The 17,463-nt window shown below is 47.2% G+C and overlaps 1 protein-coding gene across 1 annotated transcript in view; it reads left to right on the forward strand.

Moving 5' to 3' along the window:
- Positions 1 to 4,219, forward strand: part of RELN (reelin) — a 368,099-nt gene extending 363,880 nt beyond the window's left edge. The window contains exon 67 of the mRNA XM_038740909.1: positions 3,085 to 4,219. Within this exon, the coding sequence (XP_038596837.1) occupies positions 3,085 to 3,181 (97 nt within the window). The 3' untranslated portion in view covers positions 3,182 to 4,219. The remainder of the gene's footprint in view (positions 1 to 3,084) is intronic.
- Positions 4,220 to 17,463: the final 13,244 nt, after the last annotated feature.

The raw sequence follows: 17,463 nt of genomic DNA on the forward strand, positions 1-17,463 counted from the left end.
TTTCCTGAAGTACTGCTAAGCCACGGTGGTTCCCATCGGGATAGAAGCCTGGTGGAGATTTTGAGATTCCATTCACCACTCTTTGCCATTCCTAATGTCCTCAGCCTTGCATCTAACCCTGAATTTTCTGAGCCTCTGAGAATGAGTCATTTGGGGAAGTTAATGACCCATCTCGACCAATATCTAGATCCCTCAGCAGGAGAGAGACCCTTTCTCTTACCTGGGTCTTTCCCCTCAGTGCCATAAGAAATAATAATAATAATGGCATTTGTTAAGCGCTTACTGTGTGCCAGGCACATGTACTATGCACTGGGGTGAATGCAAGGAAATTGTGTTGGACACAGTCCCTGTCCCACGTGGGACTTATCATCTTAATCCCAATTTTACAGATGAGGTAGCACAGAGAAGTGAAGTGACTTACCCAAGGTCACACAGAGGACCAGTGGCGGAGCCGGGATTAGAACCCAGGACCCTCTGACTCCCCCAATCGAGACCCCTCAGAAATGAGTTGAATTGGTCTGAATCTGATGAACAAGAGCTGAGCTGGGGCAGGCGAGGGGTGTGAGTGGTTATACAGAGTGCGTCCCATGCTTACTATCCTTGCACTGTGACACGTCCTGTTGCCATTCATTCAATCGTATTTATTGAGCGCTTACTGTGTGCAGAGTACTGTACTAAGCCATCAGACTGTCCAAAGTGCTCTACCCCCAGTCCCTCAGGAATTGTTTTGGAGGGTGCAAGTGATTTAATCTGCCCTGTGCCAACCAGTCAGGGATAACTCGAGGATTATGGAATTCTCTCTTTTGTCCCCAACTGAGGGAGCTGCAACCTCATGCGTGCTGGTGTGGGATGGGGATGAATTTCTCCTTCATTTGAACTTCATTAGGTCTTCATTTTCCAGTCATCTCCTTGCCTGTTTCATTCATCAGATTCCTTCTAGGACTCCCAAGAGAAGTCAGTGAATCTGGTTTTTATAAAAGGAATCAAACTCAGCACAACAGCAGCCCAGGAGAGTTCTGTGAGAAGAGCCTCTGATCCTTAAACCCACAGAAGGTTGTTTGGGTGTCAGGAGACCTGGGTTCTAATCCCTGTTCCGCCACTTACTTGCTGTGGGCGAGGCACTTTGCTTCTCTTTCCCTCAGCTTCCTCATCTGCTCTCCCTCCCCATTAGGCTGAAACACCAGGTAGAACAGGGACTGTATCTGGTCTTTTTTTCACTATATTTCATTATACCATTTTTTTCATTATTTATTATTTTGTCTGTTAGCACTGTACTACGTACTTGGGAGAGTAACATTTTGGTAGACATATTCCCTGCCCACAATGAGCTTACTTCTAGCCTGGAATGCCTCTCTCTTCCTATCCAGCCGACAATCACTCTCCCCACCCTCAAAGCCTGATTGAAGGCACGCCTCCTCCAAGAGGCCTTCCCTGACTAGGCCCTCATTTCCTCTTCCCCCGCTCCCTTCTGCGTCTCCCTTGCACTTCGATTTGCACCCTTTATTCACCCTCCCCTCAGCCCCACAGCACTTTGGACGCATCCATAATCTATTTACCGATATTAATGTCTGTCGCCCCCTCTAGATTGTCAGCTAATTATGGGCAGGGAACAGAACCAATTCTGTTACAGTGTACTCTTTCCAAGCTCTTAGTACAGTGCTCTGCACACAGTAAGCACTCAATAAATACGATTGAAGGAGTGAATGGTGGAGACCGCACCAAGCCAGGAAGCAACCTGGCACATGGCATCGTGGACCTGATTCGGTCAGTGGGCCCAAGGGGGATGTTCCCGGGCAGTGAGGCAGTCCGTAGCATTTCAGAAACGTGGGCTTGACGCTGGAGGCCGGGCCAAAGGTAGAATGGAAGGGAGAAAGCGTTTCCAGTTCCGCTGATTCCAGCTGAGGTGTTGGCAGCCAACGTGACCCAGAAGGCCCCCCTCCTTCCATTTGACTTCTGTTTTCTGGAAAGAGCATGCTCTAAGGGCTTTTAGGCTTTTTCTAGCCCTCTCCCAGTCTCCACTCCAGTTCCAAATGCTCCTTAACTGGCCGGCTATTGGCCTCGACTCCAGAGTTTTTAAACTGGCCTCGGAAGGCGAGGAGATCGGAACTAGGGACCTGGTATCACCTCCCAAAGCACAAAGTAGCGTGGCCTAGTGGATAGAGTATGGGGGTAGGGAAGTCAGAAGGACCTGGGTTCTAATCCCAGCTCCACCACTTGTCCGCTGCGTGACCTTGGGCAAGTCTCTTCTCTGGGCCTCAGTTACCGCCTCTGTAAAATGGGGGGTTAAAACTGAGAGCCCCATGTAGAACAGGGACTCTGCCCGACCCGATTAGCTTTTATCTTCTCCGGCGCTTAGAACAGTGCCTGGCACATGGTAAGCACTTAACGAATGCCCTAAAGAAAATGGAAGGAACATTGCAACCCCTTGACCCTTTGGGCTGGGGAGTTGAGCATGCCCAAAAGAGGAAATCATGGGGTACTCTAAACTGTAAGATTGTTGTGGGCAGGGATGGTGTCTATCAACTCTGTTATGTCGCACTCTCCCAAGCACTTAGTACACCGGAAACGCGCAATACATAGAATTGATTGAGTGAATGATTCTCCCTACCTCACTGGGCCCAGTTTCGCCCTACCCTACGTCACTCAATTCAAGCTCTTCACCAGGAAGTGAAAGATAGGACCTACTTCACTCCTGCAGAGGGATGGCTGGATGGGAGGGATGAGAAGGAAGGTGACTAAGAAAATCCGAAAGTAGCTTTAGCCATTTCTGTCGGTTCCCCAAGGGAGTGTGAATTTCCCACAGGTCAGATTTTGGTCCCCAGAATCACACCACAGTGGTCCGATTCAGGTCCAGGGCCCCAGCGGCACCGGACGGTCTGTCCTGTCCACCGCAGCAGGCCCAGTGACCAAACAGCCGCTCCATCCATCTAGGTGCTCAGTTCAGTGCTTTTCACACAGTAAGTGCTCAAGAAATACGATTGAATGAATGATAACATCCCGGCGAAACGGGGCTGAGAAGACATTTGATCTGAAACAGTGAAAGACTCACCCTGTCCTTTCCCCCTCCCCCTCTGATTCCAACAGCACTCGCAAACAAAATTACATGATGAATTTTTCACGGCAACACGGGTTCCGGCATTTCTACAACAGGAGACGGAGGTCACTCAGACGACACCCGTGAAGAAACGAAAAGTTTATTTTTCCTCCCAACGTGCGATGTGTTGTGCTTTCCACCCTTTTCCAATCCAGCACTGCATCTGGTCTCGGGACTCGTCTGCCTCAGGCCCATGGCGGGCAATATGACCCCAGAGCGAGCACAGCTTTTTCTCACACTGTGAACTCATGAGGAGTGACTGCCTGTCTCCTAGGTAAACGTTTCAGTGTCGATGTGTCTGTGAAAATCGTGTGATCTGTTGTGATATCGGTTACCGTGGCAGTATTGGGAATAAGCAACTAACTCTGTTCAACGGGGGAAAAAAAAGGAAAAAGTTTAAGCACAAGAGACGTATGAGATTTTATGTTTAAGAATGACACTTAGTACTGGACTTAACCGTTCTCGGTCACTTAGCGATATAAATGTGCTGTAACATCCCTGCTCTGTAACACATTTTATTTGATTAAGTTACCACTGTTCGTCCTTTACACGTCCTCTTCGACAACATGGCACACTGGCACTGTATTTCACCCGTTATGTTGTTGTGATATTTTACTGTCGATTCTGGGGCCTACTTACCCTGCCGAAAGTCAACTGAGATACCTAATCCCGAAAAGAAGAGCAAAGTAGCTGTAAAGACATTGTATCTCCTTCGATATCACGCTTCTATACGTCTTTTGGATAGCGTTTTGGGGATAAGAGGAATGCTTGACCTCGGATTTTTTTTCCTACCAAGCAGCTGTGGATAACGCCCTCCCCCCCAACCCACAAAGGTCCCACGCCTTGTCTTAAGTGAAGGTTTTCTGTGGCCGATTAACTACCAGTATCTGCCATTCGGTGTCTGTGGTAACGGAGTGATTTGTAAAACAGTGAACGTTTTCATCGTGTTCTCCCTGTGGTTCGTTTGGATCGCGGTTCCCGTTTGTATCTCCCGATGAAGTTGTCCCCACATCAGCCACATCGCAATGGCTCCGTAGCCTTGACTCGACCGGTCGTGAACAAAAATGTTTCCTTTAGGGTGACCCCGTTTCCGGACCCCCGCTTCAATAAAGAACATGTCCAGAACCCCCGAGCAGTGGTGGACTTTTAATTCTTCTTTCATGTAAAGTCCTGACCTACCAGATCAAGGATTGAAATGAGTGACGAGACAGAGATCTTGCCAGGGTTGAAACTGGGATTGGTTCTCCAAGTGGATAAGGCCTGTGCTGGCTCATCTTTACACAGGCCCTCACAGTTCATCCAGGAGAGGAGGAACGTGGAGGGCAGGGAGGAGAGGGAGAGAGGGTGGGAGAGAAGGAGGAGGGGAGTGCAAGAGAGAGGAAGGAGATGGGGAGGATGGGGGAAAGGGAAAGGGAGGGAGGAGTGAGAAGGGGGAAAGGGGAGAGGGGGAGGGATTGGGGGTAAGGGGAAGTGGGAAGGGGAGGAAGGGAGTGGGGGGACGAGGGAGAGGGAAGAAGGAGGAAGAAGTGGGAAGAGGATGGGAGGAAGGGGAAGGAAGGGAGAGGGAAGAGGGAGGGAAGAAGTGGGAAGGGGAGGGAGGAAGTGGGAAGAGGATGGGAGGGAGGGAGAGGCAAGAAGCAGCGTGGCTCAGTGGAAAGAGTCAGAGGTCATGGGTTCAAATCCCGACTCCGCCAACTGTCAGCTGTGTGACTTTGGGCAAGTCACTTCACTTCTCTGTGCCTCAGTTCCGTCATCTGTAAACTGGGGATTAAGACTTGAGCCCCCCGTGGGACAACCTGATTACCTTGTAACCTCCCCAGCGCTTAGAACGGTGCTTTGCCCATAGTAAGTGCTTAATAAATGCCATTATTATTATTATTATAAGAAGTGGGAAGGGAGGGAGGGAGGGAGTGGGAAGAGGATGGGAGGGGGGAGAGAGGGAGTGGGCGTGGCGAGGGGGGTGGGTGGGTGTGTGCACGTGTATCCGTTCCTCGTGCGGAGTGTGGGGCAGCGCAGCGCGGGCCGGGCGGAGAGGAAGACGGCTGCGGGGCCGCTGAGACCCTCGCTGACCCTCGAAGGTGAGTTGGGGTCGGGGGGCGCCGTAATAACCCGCATCCCAGCAAGCCTGGCGTTGCCCGGCCACTGTAATAATAATAATGATTATTATTATTATATTGGTTATTGATTATTATTATAATAAGCGCCGGCCACTGTAATAATAATAATGTTGATTATTATATTGATTATTATTGTATTGATTATTATTATATTGATTATTATCAAGGCCCTACTGAGAGTCACCTCCTCCAGGAGGCCTTCCCAGACTGAGCCCCTTCCTCCCTCATCCCCCTCTCCATCCCCCATCTTACCTCCTTCCCTTCCCCACAGCACCTGTATATATGTTTCTACATATTTATTACTCCTCTATTTTACTTGTACGTATCTATTCTATTTATTTTATTTTGTTAGTATGTTTGGTTTTGTTCTCTGTCTCCCCCTGTTAGGCTGTGAGCCCACTGTTGGGTAGGGCCTGTCTCTATATGTTGCCAACTTGTACTTCCCAAGCGCTTAGTACAGTGCTCTGCACACAGTAAGCGCTCGATAAATACGATTGATTGATTGATTGATGATGGCATTTGTTAAGCGCTTACTATGTGCCAAGCACGGTTCTAAACGCAGGGGTAAATGCAACGTGGTCAGGTTGTCCCACGTGGGGCTCACGGTCTTCATCCCCGTTTTCCAGATGAAGGAACTGAGGCCCAGAGAAGTGACTTGCCCAAGGTCACACAGCAGACGTGGGGGAGCTGGGATTAGAACCCATGACCTCTGACTCCCAAGCCTGGGCTGTTTCCACGGAGTCACGCTGCTTCACTGTACTGAGGGCCGGGGCAGGAATAGGCCCATTAGGCCTCGTTCCCCTCCCCACAGCACCTGTATATATGTTTGTACGGATTTATTACTCTATTTATTTTGCTTGTACATATTTACTATTCTATTTATTTTATTTTGTTAATATGTTTTGTTTTGTTGTGCGTCTCCCCTTTCTAGACTGTGAGCCCGGTGTTGGGTAGGGACCGTCTCTATATATTGCCAACTTGTACTTCCCAAGCGCCTAGTACAGTGCTCCGCACACAGTAAGCGCTCCAAAAATACGATTGAATGAATGAATGAATGTCCTGGACGCCCCCCGCCCCGGGCTCCCAGGGGCCCACACCGGCCTCTGCCAATCCATAAATCAGTGGGACTTATTGAGCGCTTACAATGTGTAGAGCGCTGAACTGAACGCTTGAGAAAGGACAATGCCGCAGAATTAGCAGATTAGGTAAAAATCATTCATTCATTCAGTCGTATTTATTGAGCGCTTACTGTGTGCAGAGCACTGTATTAAGTGCTTGGGAAGTACAAGTCGGTAACATATAGGGTCCCTACCCAACAACGCGTTCACAGTCTAGAAGGGGGTGTGGTGGGGATGGGGAGGAGGAGAGGGGAAAAAAATCTATCCCCAGGATTTATTGAGCGCTTACGGTGTGTAAAACACTGTGTTGAGCACTTGGGAGAGGACAATACCACAGAATTAGGCCAGGTAAGAATCCATCCCCGGGATTTATTGAACACTCATGATGTTTACAGCCCATCTCTTCCAGGTGGTCTTCCCAGACTGAGCCCCCCTTTTCCTCTGCTCTACCCTCTTACCCGCCCCATAGCACTGGTGTATATTTGTATGTATTTATTATTCTATTTTATTAATGGTGTGTGTATATATATATATATAATTCTGTTTATCTATTGTGATGCTATTGATGCCTGTCCACTTGTTTTGTTGTCTATCTCCCCGCTTCTAGACTGTGAGCCCGTTGTTGGGTGGGTATTGCCTCTGTTGCCGAATTGTAGTTTCCAAGCGCTTAGTACAATGCTCTGCACATAGTAAGCACTCAATAATAATAATGGTATTTAAGCGCGTACTATGTGCAAAGTACTGTTCTAAGCGCTGAGCACTGTTCTAAACACTGAATTGAGTGAATGAATGTGTAGAGCACTATACTGAACATTAGAGAGAGGACAATACCACAGAATTAGCAGGCTAGGTAAGAATCCATCCCTGGGATTTACTGAGCGCTTACAGTGTGCAGGGCACTATACTGAACACTTGAGAGAGGACAATACCACAGAATTAGCAGGCCAGTAAGTATCCATCCCCCTAGTAAGACCCCCTTTGTGTGTGTGTGTGTGTGTGTGTGTTTGCCAAAATGCCTTCCTATCTGTAACCATGCCTGTAAGACAGAGGGAGGCACACAGTAGTCAATCATATTTATTGAGGGCTTTCTGTGTGCCGAGCACTTTACTGAGCACGTGGGAGAGGACAGTAGAACAATATAACAGACACAGTCCTTGCTCACCACTGAGTTTACAGACTTTTCAAAAGCCAGGCTTATCTGCAAAGAGGCTATCTTTATGGAACAAGTTGGGTTCATCCAGTTTTTCAAACAGTGGGAGTAAAGGCTATTTCACCAAATTTCCCACAGAATTGGCATTTGGCACTCATTTCCCAGAATTATGAACATGATTTTGTGGGGGGAAATTGTTTTAAATGCAGTGCCTTGAATTAGTACCGGCAGGGAAAATGTTAATGGCTTCAATCAGCAGCTGTAAGTCGTCTTTAGGCTGATTTTTTTGCCACCCTCTCCGCCTCCACTAAATTGACCCCTCGGTAGGTGCCGGTTGCATTCAAGCCTTATCTTACTTTTTCATTGACTTCTATCTACATAACAAGGTGAGTCCCATTTTACAGTTTTTTAGTGGTATTTTGTAATCTTTACTTTGTGCCAAGTCTAATCAGGTTGGATAATCAGCCCCTGTCCCACACAGGGCTCACAGTCTTAATCCCCATTTTACAGAGGAGGTAAATGAGGCACAGACAAGTGAAATGACTTGCCCAAGGTCACCTAGCAGACCCAGGGAGGAGCGGGATTAGAACCCTGGTCCTCCGACTCCCGTTCTGTCTCCTAAACCACGCTGCTCACTGTGGGCAGGGAATGTGTCTGATATATTATACTCTCCCAAGTGCTTAGTACAGTGCTCTGCACACTGTAAGTATTCAGTAAATACGTTTGACTGGCTGCTTCTCCCAGTGAGGAAACTGAGGTACTGGGGAGATAAGACCCTGGCCTGAGGTCGTGGAACAGGAGGAGCTGGGATGGGAGCCCTCTGCCAACCCCCTGCTCTTTCCCAGTGAGTTTAAGGGACTGGGGGAAATGTTCAGAAACACCCAGCAGGGTGGAGGTGTATAGGTGGGTGTACTATTGGTCTTGGAGCCAGAGTACAGAGGAAGGGTTCTTGATGTTGTGATGAACCTCCCCAGGAAGTTCTATAGAGAGTTTTCTGTGGCTATTGGGCCAAGGCAGTTCGGTGGTGTGTTGTTTTTTTTTATGCTATTTGTTAAGTGCTTACTATTCACCAGGCACTGTACTAAGTTCTGAGAAAGATACAAGGTTGGACACATCCCAGGTTCGTTCATTCAATCCTATTTATTGAGCGCTAGCTGTGTGCAGAGCACCGGACTAAGCGCTTGGAAAGTACAATTCGGCAACAGAGACAATCCCTACCCAACAACGGGCTCACAGTCTAGAAAATGTCCAGGTCCCCTGTAGGGCTCATAGTCTTTATCCCCATTTTACAGGTGAGGTACTGAGGCACGGAGTAGTGAGGTGATTTGCCCAAGTTCACGCAGTGGACAAGTGGTGGAGATGGGATTAGAACCCAGGTCTTTCTGATGCCCAGGCTCTGTTCATTAGGCCACACTGCTTTTCTGGACTGGTGGCTTTAAGCCCAGGAAAGAGGTTAAAACCTTTCTCTAAGTGGACCTGAAATGTTTAGAATATGCAAGACTTGAGGCTTTGCATGGAGCCAGAGAAATCCCAAGTGTTTGCTAATTGAGAACACTTGGGATAGGGTTCCCAGCTGTGGGAAATTTCTAAATTTGCTGAAAAGGCAACAGCCCAGCCAAACCTGAGTGATTACCCTCAGGGCCCAGCCTTAGGCAATCAGTTCATCAGTGGCATTTATTAATAATAATAACAATAATGATGGCATTTGTTAAGCAGTTACTACATGCAAAGCACAGTTCTAAGCCCTGGGGAAGATACAAGGTGATCAGGTTTCCCCACATGGGACTCACAGTCTTAATCGCCATTTTACAGATGAGGTTACAGAGGTACAGAGAAGTTAAGTGACGTGCCCCCAAGTCATACAGCTGACAAGCGGTGGAGCTGGAATTTGAACCCATGGCCTCTGACTCCCAAGCCCGGTCTCTTTCCATTGAGCCACGCTGCTTCTCTTCTGCTTAAGCCATTATTGGGTGCATAGCACTGTAGTAGGGCCTTGGGAGAGTTGGTAAATGCACTCCCTGCCCATAAGGAGGTTACAGTCTATAGGGCAGACAGATATTAAAAGAAAATAAGCATAGGGGAAATATTAGCCCTCTCTCATATCTGACAATGACTCTTCTCCCCTCCCCTGCTTCAAACCCTTATTAATACTTAATTATGGTATTTGTTAAACACTTACTATGTGCAAAGCACTGTTCTAAGCGCTAGTGTGGAAACAAGTTAATCAGGTTGGACACAGTCCCTGTTCCAGAAGGGGTTCCACCCTTAATCCCCATTTTACAGGTAAGGAAACTGAGGCACAGAGAAATGAAGTGACTTGCCCAAGGTTACACAGCGAAGTGGCAGAGTTGTGATTAGAACCCAGGTCCTCTGACTCCCAAGTATGTGTGCTTGCCACTAGGCCATGCTGCTTCCCCTATTGAAGGCACTTTTCCTCCAAGAGGCTTTCCGTGACTAAGCCCTCCTTTCCTCTCCTCCCACTCCCTTCTGCACCACCCTGACTTGCTCCCTTTATTCATCACCCCACAGCACTTATGTCCATATCTGCCATTTATTTATTGATATGAATGGCCATCTCCCCATCTAGACTATCAGCTCGTTTGGGCAGGGAACATGTCTGTTTATTATATTGTACTCTCCCAAATGTTTAGTACAGTGTTCTGCACACAGTAGGCTCTGGCCCATTCCCCTGTCCATCCCCCCCATCTTACCTCCTTCCCTTCCCCACAGCACCTGTATATATGTATATATGTTTGTACATATTTATTACTCTATTTTACTTGTACATATCTATTCTATTTATTTTATTTTGTTAGTATGTTTGGTTTTGTTCTCTGTCTCCCCCTTTTAGACTGTGAGCCCACTGTTGGTTAGGGACTGTCTCTATATGTTGCCAACTTGTACTTCCCAAGCGCTTGGTACAGTGCTCTGCACACAGTAAGCGCTCAATAAATATGATTGATTGATTGATTGATCCTCCTAGCGAGGCAAAGCAGAGTGATCCCAGCCATCCATGAGAAGCAGCATGGCCTAGTGGATAGAGCACTGGCTTGGAAGTCCAAAAGACCTGGGTTCTAATTCTGGTTCCACCATTTGCCTGCCACATGACCGTGGGCAAGTCAGTTCACTTGTCTGGGGCTCAGTTCCTTCAACTGTAAAATGGGGATTAAGACGGTGGTCCCCAAGTGGGATCCCGATTAGCTTGTATCTAACCCAGTGCTTGATACACAGTGCCTGTCACATAGTTAATCACGTAACAAGTACCATTTAAAAAAAAGCAACTCCAAGGGCATCTTCAGTCCGAGTCTGGGGCAGCCCTAGCGTTCCGCGATAGATGGCTATTTAGGCTGTTCTCGTAGGCCTCCGGAGCCAAGCCAGAGATCTCTTAGCCATCCCCTGGGTCCGTCACCTGAGCCAGCTGCTAGCAGCCTTTTCATCCAGGAAATTTTCTTAATGAAGAAACCGGCCGGGTGGGGAGAGCCTATTTCGGTGGCTTTAATGGCCACGGAAATAGGAGCTTCCCTTTCAGCCAACATAAGCGATGATCCTCACACCTTATCAGGGGTGGGAGAAGATTGGATTACTGGGGCTGGTTTGCCGAAGAAGGCCTCAGAACACCCTGGCCTTTGTACAGTCTGTCTGAAGAAGCAATCAATCGTATTTATTGAGCGCTTACGGTGTGCAGAGCACTGTACTAAGCGCTTGGGAAGTACAAGTTGGCAATAAATAGAGACAGTCCCTACCCAACAGTGGGCTCACAGTCTAAAAGGAGCAGGAAGTCTGACTCCCCCTTACCTCCAATGATCCATTCTTTCCCCCTTTGCGCATTATACCTTTAGCTTGTTGACTCATGGCTTGTTGTATTGGTTTTTTTTTTTTTATTGGTATTTGTCAAGTGCTTACTATGTGTCAGACACTGTTCGAAGCACGCTGAGTGAATTAGGTTGGATATAGTCCCTGTCCCACATGGGGCTCACAGTGTAAGTAGGAGGGAGAAAAGGAGAATTGAGGTATCTCCCAAGTGCTTAGTGCTGTGCTCTGCACACATTTAAATGATCAATAGGTATGATTGAATGAATGAATGAATGAAGTGAAGTGACTTGCCCAAGATCTCGCAGCAAACATTTGGCAGAGCTAGAATTAGAACCCAGGTCCTCTGATTCCCAGACCTGTGTTATTTCTACACTGCGTATTTCCAAATTTGTCACCTTTGTCTATTGCGAGCCTTGTGTGGGGCAGGGACTGGGCCTGATCTGTTGTGTTTTTAATCTATCCCAGTGTTTAGTACAGTGTTGGACATAGCTTTGTTGCTTAATAAATACTTTAATGTCCCTGAACCATTAGTGCGAAATTTTCTGAGCTGCTTGAAAAAGATTTTTACCCTTAGAGGTGGAGCTATTGACAAGGGTTTTTTGTTTTTTTCTCGGTGTCTGAGTTTCTTTGTGGTCTCCCCCTACTCCTTTCTTTCCTGCAGCGATTAGTTTCCCCATTATCTTGATCTTGTCTGCCGCCTCTCTGATCTGTTTATCTGTCACCGAGTTCCAAATTAGTGTATATCTGTCGTCATGCTTTTAGCTAGCCTAGATGGTGGTCATCAATTCATCATAAGTATGGTACAATAACTATGGTTTAGTACTTACTATATGCTAAGCACTGAACAAAGTGCTGGGATATCAGAAAATCATATTGGATGCAGTCTCTGCCCCTCATGGAGCTCCCACTCTAAGGGAGAGGGAGGGCAGGTATCAAATAGAGAAGCAGTGTGGCTCAGTGGAAAGAGCCCGGGCTTTGGAGTCAGAAGTCATGGGTTCAAATCCAGACTCTGCCAATTGTCAGCTGTGTGACTTTGGGCAAGTCACTTCACTTCTCTGGGCCTCAGTTACCTCATCTGTAAAATGGGGATTAAGACTATGAGCCCCCCATGGGACAACCTGATCACCTTGTAACCTCCCCAGTGCTTAGAACAGTGCTTTGCACATAGTAAGTGCATAATAATAATAATAATAATAATAATAATAATAATGGCGTTTATTAAGCGCTTACTATGTGCAAAGCACTGTTCTAAGCGCTGGGGAATACAAGGTGATCAGGTTGTCCCATGTGGGGCTCACAGTCTTAATCCCACTTTACAGATGAGGTAACTGAGGCACGGAGAAGTTAAGTGGCTTGCCCAAGGCCCCACAGCTGACAAGTGGTGGAGCCAGGATTCAAACCCATGACCTCTGACTCCGAAGCCCGTGCTGTTTCCACTGAGCCACACTGCTTAATAAAGCGCTTAATAAATAAATAAGCTTAATAAGCTTAAGCGCTTAATAAGCACTTAATAAATAAAGCGCTTGTAGACTGTGAGCCAACTGTTGGGTAGGGACCGTCTCTATATGTTGCCAACTTGTACTTCCCTAAGCACTTAGTACAGTGCTCTGCACACAGTAAGCGCTCAATAAATACGATTGAATGAATGAATAAATATCATCATCATCCTCATTTTATGGGTGAGAAAGCTGAGGCATGCAGAGGTGGAGAAGCAGTGTGGCCTAGTGGAAAGAGCATGCCACTTGTCCACTGGTGCCCTTGGGCAATGCACTTCACTCCTCTGTGCCTCAGTTCCCTCATCTGTAAAATGGGGATTAAGACTGTGAATGCTATGTGGGACAGGGTCTGTTGTCTAACCCACTTATCTCGCCTCTATCCTTGTGCTTAGTACAGTGCCTGGCTCATAGTAAGGGATTCTTTTTGTTATGGCATTTTAAGCGCCATTCCCCAGGTCACACAGCAGGTCAGAAAGCAGCATGGCCTAGTGGATAGAGCCTGAGAGTCCTGGTTCTAATCCCGGCTCTGCCACTTGTCTGCTGTGTGACCCTGGGCAAGTCGCTCCGCTTCTCTGTGGCTCAGTTCCCTCATCTGTAAATGGGGATTAGGACTGTGAGTCCAGATGGGAGGGGGATGGTGTCCAACCTGATTAGCTTGTATCTATCAAGTGCTCAGTACAGTGCTCTGCACACAGTTAGTACTCAATAAATACGATTGAATGACTGAATCTACCCCAGTGCTTAGTACAGTGCCTGGCAGTAAGCACTTAAATACCATTGGAAAAAAAAAAAGTGGCAGATCTGGGATTAGAACCCAGGTTTCCCGAGGAGTCAGGGCAGAGGAGAAAGGGAAGAAGGCAGGGAGAGGTACCCTAGAAAGAGACCGATGTAAGGAATAAGGAGCCCTGAGGGCTCTCTTCAGTGCTACTCCCTCTGCTCATGACCTGTCAGTCAAACATATTTATTGAGCGCTTACTATGTGCAGAGCACAGTACTAAGTGCCTGGGAGAGTCCACTATAACAATATAACAGACCCATTCCCTGCCCTCAACGAGCTTAGAGTCTAGAGGGGGAGAGAGCTCCTTGTCTCCATCCCCGATGTCCAATTTGTGGGTTCACCCTTGGCTAGTGGACCCAGATTGGGACCTAAAATCCACTTGGATCATTTGCTGGGATTAGAACCCAAGTCCTCTGACTCCCAATGGCTCTATCCATTAGGCCATGCTACCTTTCTGGGAGCACCCATTAATGGGGTTCTTTAATAGTCAGCCCAGAATTCTGGCAAGGATCTTCCGTCGATGGAGACCCGTGATCTCCCAAATACTTTCCACAGTCTTCCCTGACGTTATGATAATGGTAGCACCCCTGAAAAAAATTCAGTGGTCTTTATTGAGCACCTACAGTATGTGGACTACTGTACTGAGCGCTTGGGGGGGTACAATACAGTAGTGTTGGTAGATACGATCCCTGCCCACACAGAGTTTATATAGTTTAGTTATACAGTATAGTTTATAGGATAGATATTAAAGTAAATTACAGATAGGGGAAATAGCAAGGTATTAAGATGGATTTATAAGTGCCGCGGGGCTGGGATGAATATCAAAGCTCTTAAGAGGTACAGATCCAAGTGCTTAGGCAATTTAGAAAGGAGTCCAAATGGGGGGAATGAGGAGTTAATCAAGGAAGGCCTCTTGGAGGAGGTGTGGATTTAATAAGGCTTTGAAGGCGGGGAGAGCAGTTGGCTGTCAGATTCATTCATTCAATTGTATTGAGTGCTTGCTGTGTGCAGAGCACTGTAGTAAGCGCTTAGGAAGTACAAGTTGGCAACATATAGAGACGGTCCCTACCCAACAATTGGCTCACAGTCTAGAAGGGGGAGACAGACAACAAAACAAAACATATTAACAAAATAAAATAGAATAAATATGTACAAGTAAAATAAATAGAGTAATAAATATGTACAAACATATATACAGGTGCGGAGGGGAAGGAGGTAAGGTGGGGGGGAGTGGGAGGAGGGGGAGTGGGAGGAGGGGGAGAGGAAGGAAGGGGCTCAGTCTGGGAAGGAAGAGGGAATACCAGGCTACAGGGAGGATGTAGGTAAGGGGTTGGTAATTAGATAGGCAAGATCAGGGTTCATAGAGTAAATTGGAGTTAGAGGAATGAGTGTTGGGGGTCTCTCTTACTGCCGACCCCTTGCCCACACCCTGCCTCTAGCCTGAAACTCCTTCTTTGCTTCACATCCAACAGACAATTACTCTCCCCTCTGCAAAGGCTTATTAAAATCGCATCTCCTCCAAGAGGTCTTCCCTGACTAAGCCTTCGTTTCCTCTTCTCCCACTCCCTTCTGTGTCGCCCTTGCATTTGGGATTTATTCACTCTCCCTTAAGATTATTTTAATGTCTCTCTCCCCCTTTAGATTGCGAGCTCCTATAACTTTGTTATATTGTACTCTGCCAGGTGCCTAGTAATAATAATGATGATGGCATTTGTTAAGCACTTAGTATGTGTGAAGCACTGTTCTAAGCGCTGGGGGAGATACAAGGTACAGTGACCTACAGTGTCCTGCAGACAGCAAGAGCTCAATAAATATGATAGATTGATTTTACTGGTTGTATTAGGAGTTAATAGGAGGGGAGAGATGATTGGCTGCCTTAAACTTGTGGTACATTTCTGTTTGAAGTGGAGGGGGATTCATTCATTCAGTCTTATTTATTGAGCACTTACTGTGTGCAGAGCACTGTACTAAGTGCTTGGGAAGTACAAGTTGGCAACATATAGAGACAGTCCCTACCCAACAGCGGGCTCACAGTTTAGAATGGGCAAGCATTGGAGGTTTTTGAAGAATAGAGAGATATGAACTGAAGGTTTTTTAAGAAAAGCAATCCGGGCAGCAGAATGAAGTATGGACTGGAGAGGGAAGAGACAAGAGGCAGAAAAGTCAGCAAGGAGGCTGTTGGAGTAATAATAGCAATAATAATAATGGTATTTAAGTGCTTTCTGTGTGCCAAGCACTGTTCTAAGCACTGGGGTAGATACAAGGTAATCAGGTTGTCCCACGTGGGGCTCAGTCTTAATCCCCATTTTACAGATGAGGTAACTGAGGCACAGAGAAGTTGTGGCTTGTCCAGGGTCACATAACTGACAAATGGCAGAGCAGAGATTAAAACCCGTGACCTCTGACTCCCAATCTTGTTCTCTTTCCACTAAGCCATGCTGCTTCTCAGTAATAATGACATTTTATTAAGTGCTTACTATGTGCCAAGGCACTGTACTGAGCATCAGGGTGGATACAGGTAAATCGGGTTGAACAAAGTCCCTGTCCAACATGGGGTTCACAGTCTTCATCCCCATTTTACAGATGAGGTAGGGTAGGATAATTGCTTGGATCAACTCTTTATGAGTTTAAATGATGAGGAAGGGGCAGATTCTAGAGATGAGAAGGTAGAACTGACAGGGTTTGGTGACAAACTGAATATGTGGGTTGAATGAGAGGGATGAGTCAATCAATCAATCAATCATATTGAGTGCTTACTGTGTGCAGAGCACTGCACTAAGCGCTTGGGAAGTACAAGTTGGCAACATATAGAGACAGTCCCTATCCAACAGTGGGAGTCAAGGGTAATGCCAAGGTTTAGGGCTTGTGAGGCAGGTGTTGCCTAGAGAGATGGAAAATTCTTGAGGAGGGCCAGGTTTGCAAGGGAAGACGAAGAATTCGGAAATCCTTTGCGAAGAGATGGCAGACAAAACCATGGGAGTGACTGAGTTCTCCAAGAGGGTGGGTGTAGTTGGAGGATAGGAGACCCGGAATTGAGCCGTGAGAAACTCCCACCATTAGGGGCTGGAAGGGAGAGGAGGAGCCCGCGAAAGAGTCTGAGATGGAAAAGTCAGAGAGATAGGAGGAGAACCAGGAGAGGACAGTGTCAGGGAAGCCGGGGTTAGATCACGTTTCCAGAAGAAGTGGGTGGCTCACTGTGCCGAAGGCAGCTGAGCGGTCAGGGGAGAGTAGGATGGAATAGAGACCATTGGATTTGGCTGGAACGAGGACTTTGGCCTTAGTGGGGGCAGTTTCCATGTGGTGGAGATGGAGGAAGTGGAGGCAGCAGGTGTGAAGTACTCACTGGAGGAGTTTGAAAAGGATTGGTATACGGGAGACATGGTGATAACTGGAGGGAGCCCTGGGGTTAGGGCAGGATTTTTTTTAGGATATGGGGGAATGCTCGAAAACAGTGGAGAAAGAGCCACTGGAAAATGAGCAGGTGAAGATGACAGTCAGGGAGGGAAGAAGGAAAGGGGCAAGGTTTCAATAAAGTGTGAATGGATGGGATTCATTGATTCAGTTGATTGAAAGTGGACATTCAAATCCATACTTTCCTTGTGACTGCTCAGGTCCCCCAAATTACTTGGTCAATCCACAGTAATAAGAGAGATGATTCTGTCAATCAATCGTATTTATTGAGCGCTTACTGTGTGCAGAGCACTGTACTAACCGCTTGGGAAGTACAAGTTGGCAACATATAGAGACAGTCGAGGTCAGGCTAAAAGAGTGGGGCTTTTCCATCTGAAAAGACATGAACCGAGAGGAGGGACGTGTTTGAAATTCACAGAATCAGGAAGGTTGGGGCCTGGGCCCACACAGAATTATTGTTCAGTGGAAAGACCCCGGGCTTTGGAG

This window comes from Tachyglossus aculeatus (genome assembly GCF_015852505.1).
Source record: "Tachyglossus aculeatus isolate mTacAcu1 chromosome 12 unlocalized genomic scaffold, mTacAcu1.pri SUPER_6_unloc_1, whole genome shotgun sequence".
NCBI lineage: Eukaryota > Metazoa > Chordata > Mammalia > Monotremata > Tachyglossidae > Tachyglossus > Tachyglossus aculeatus.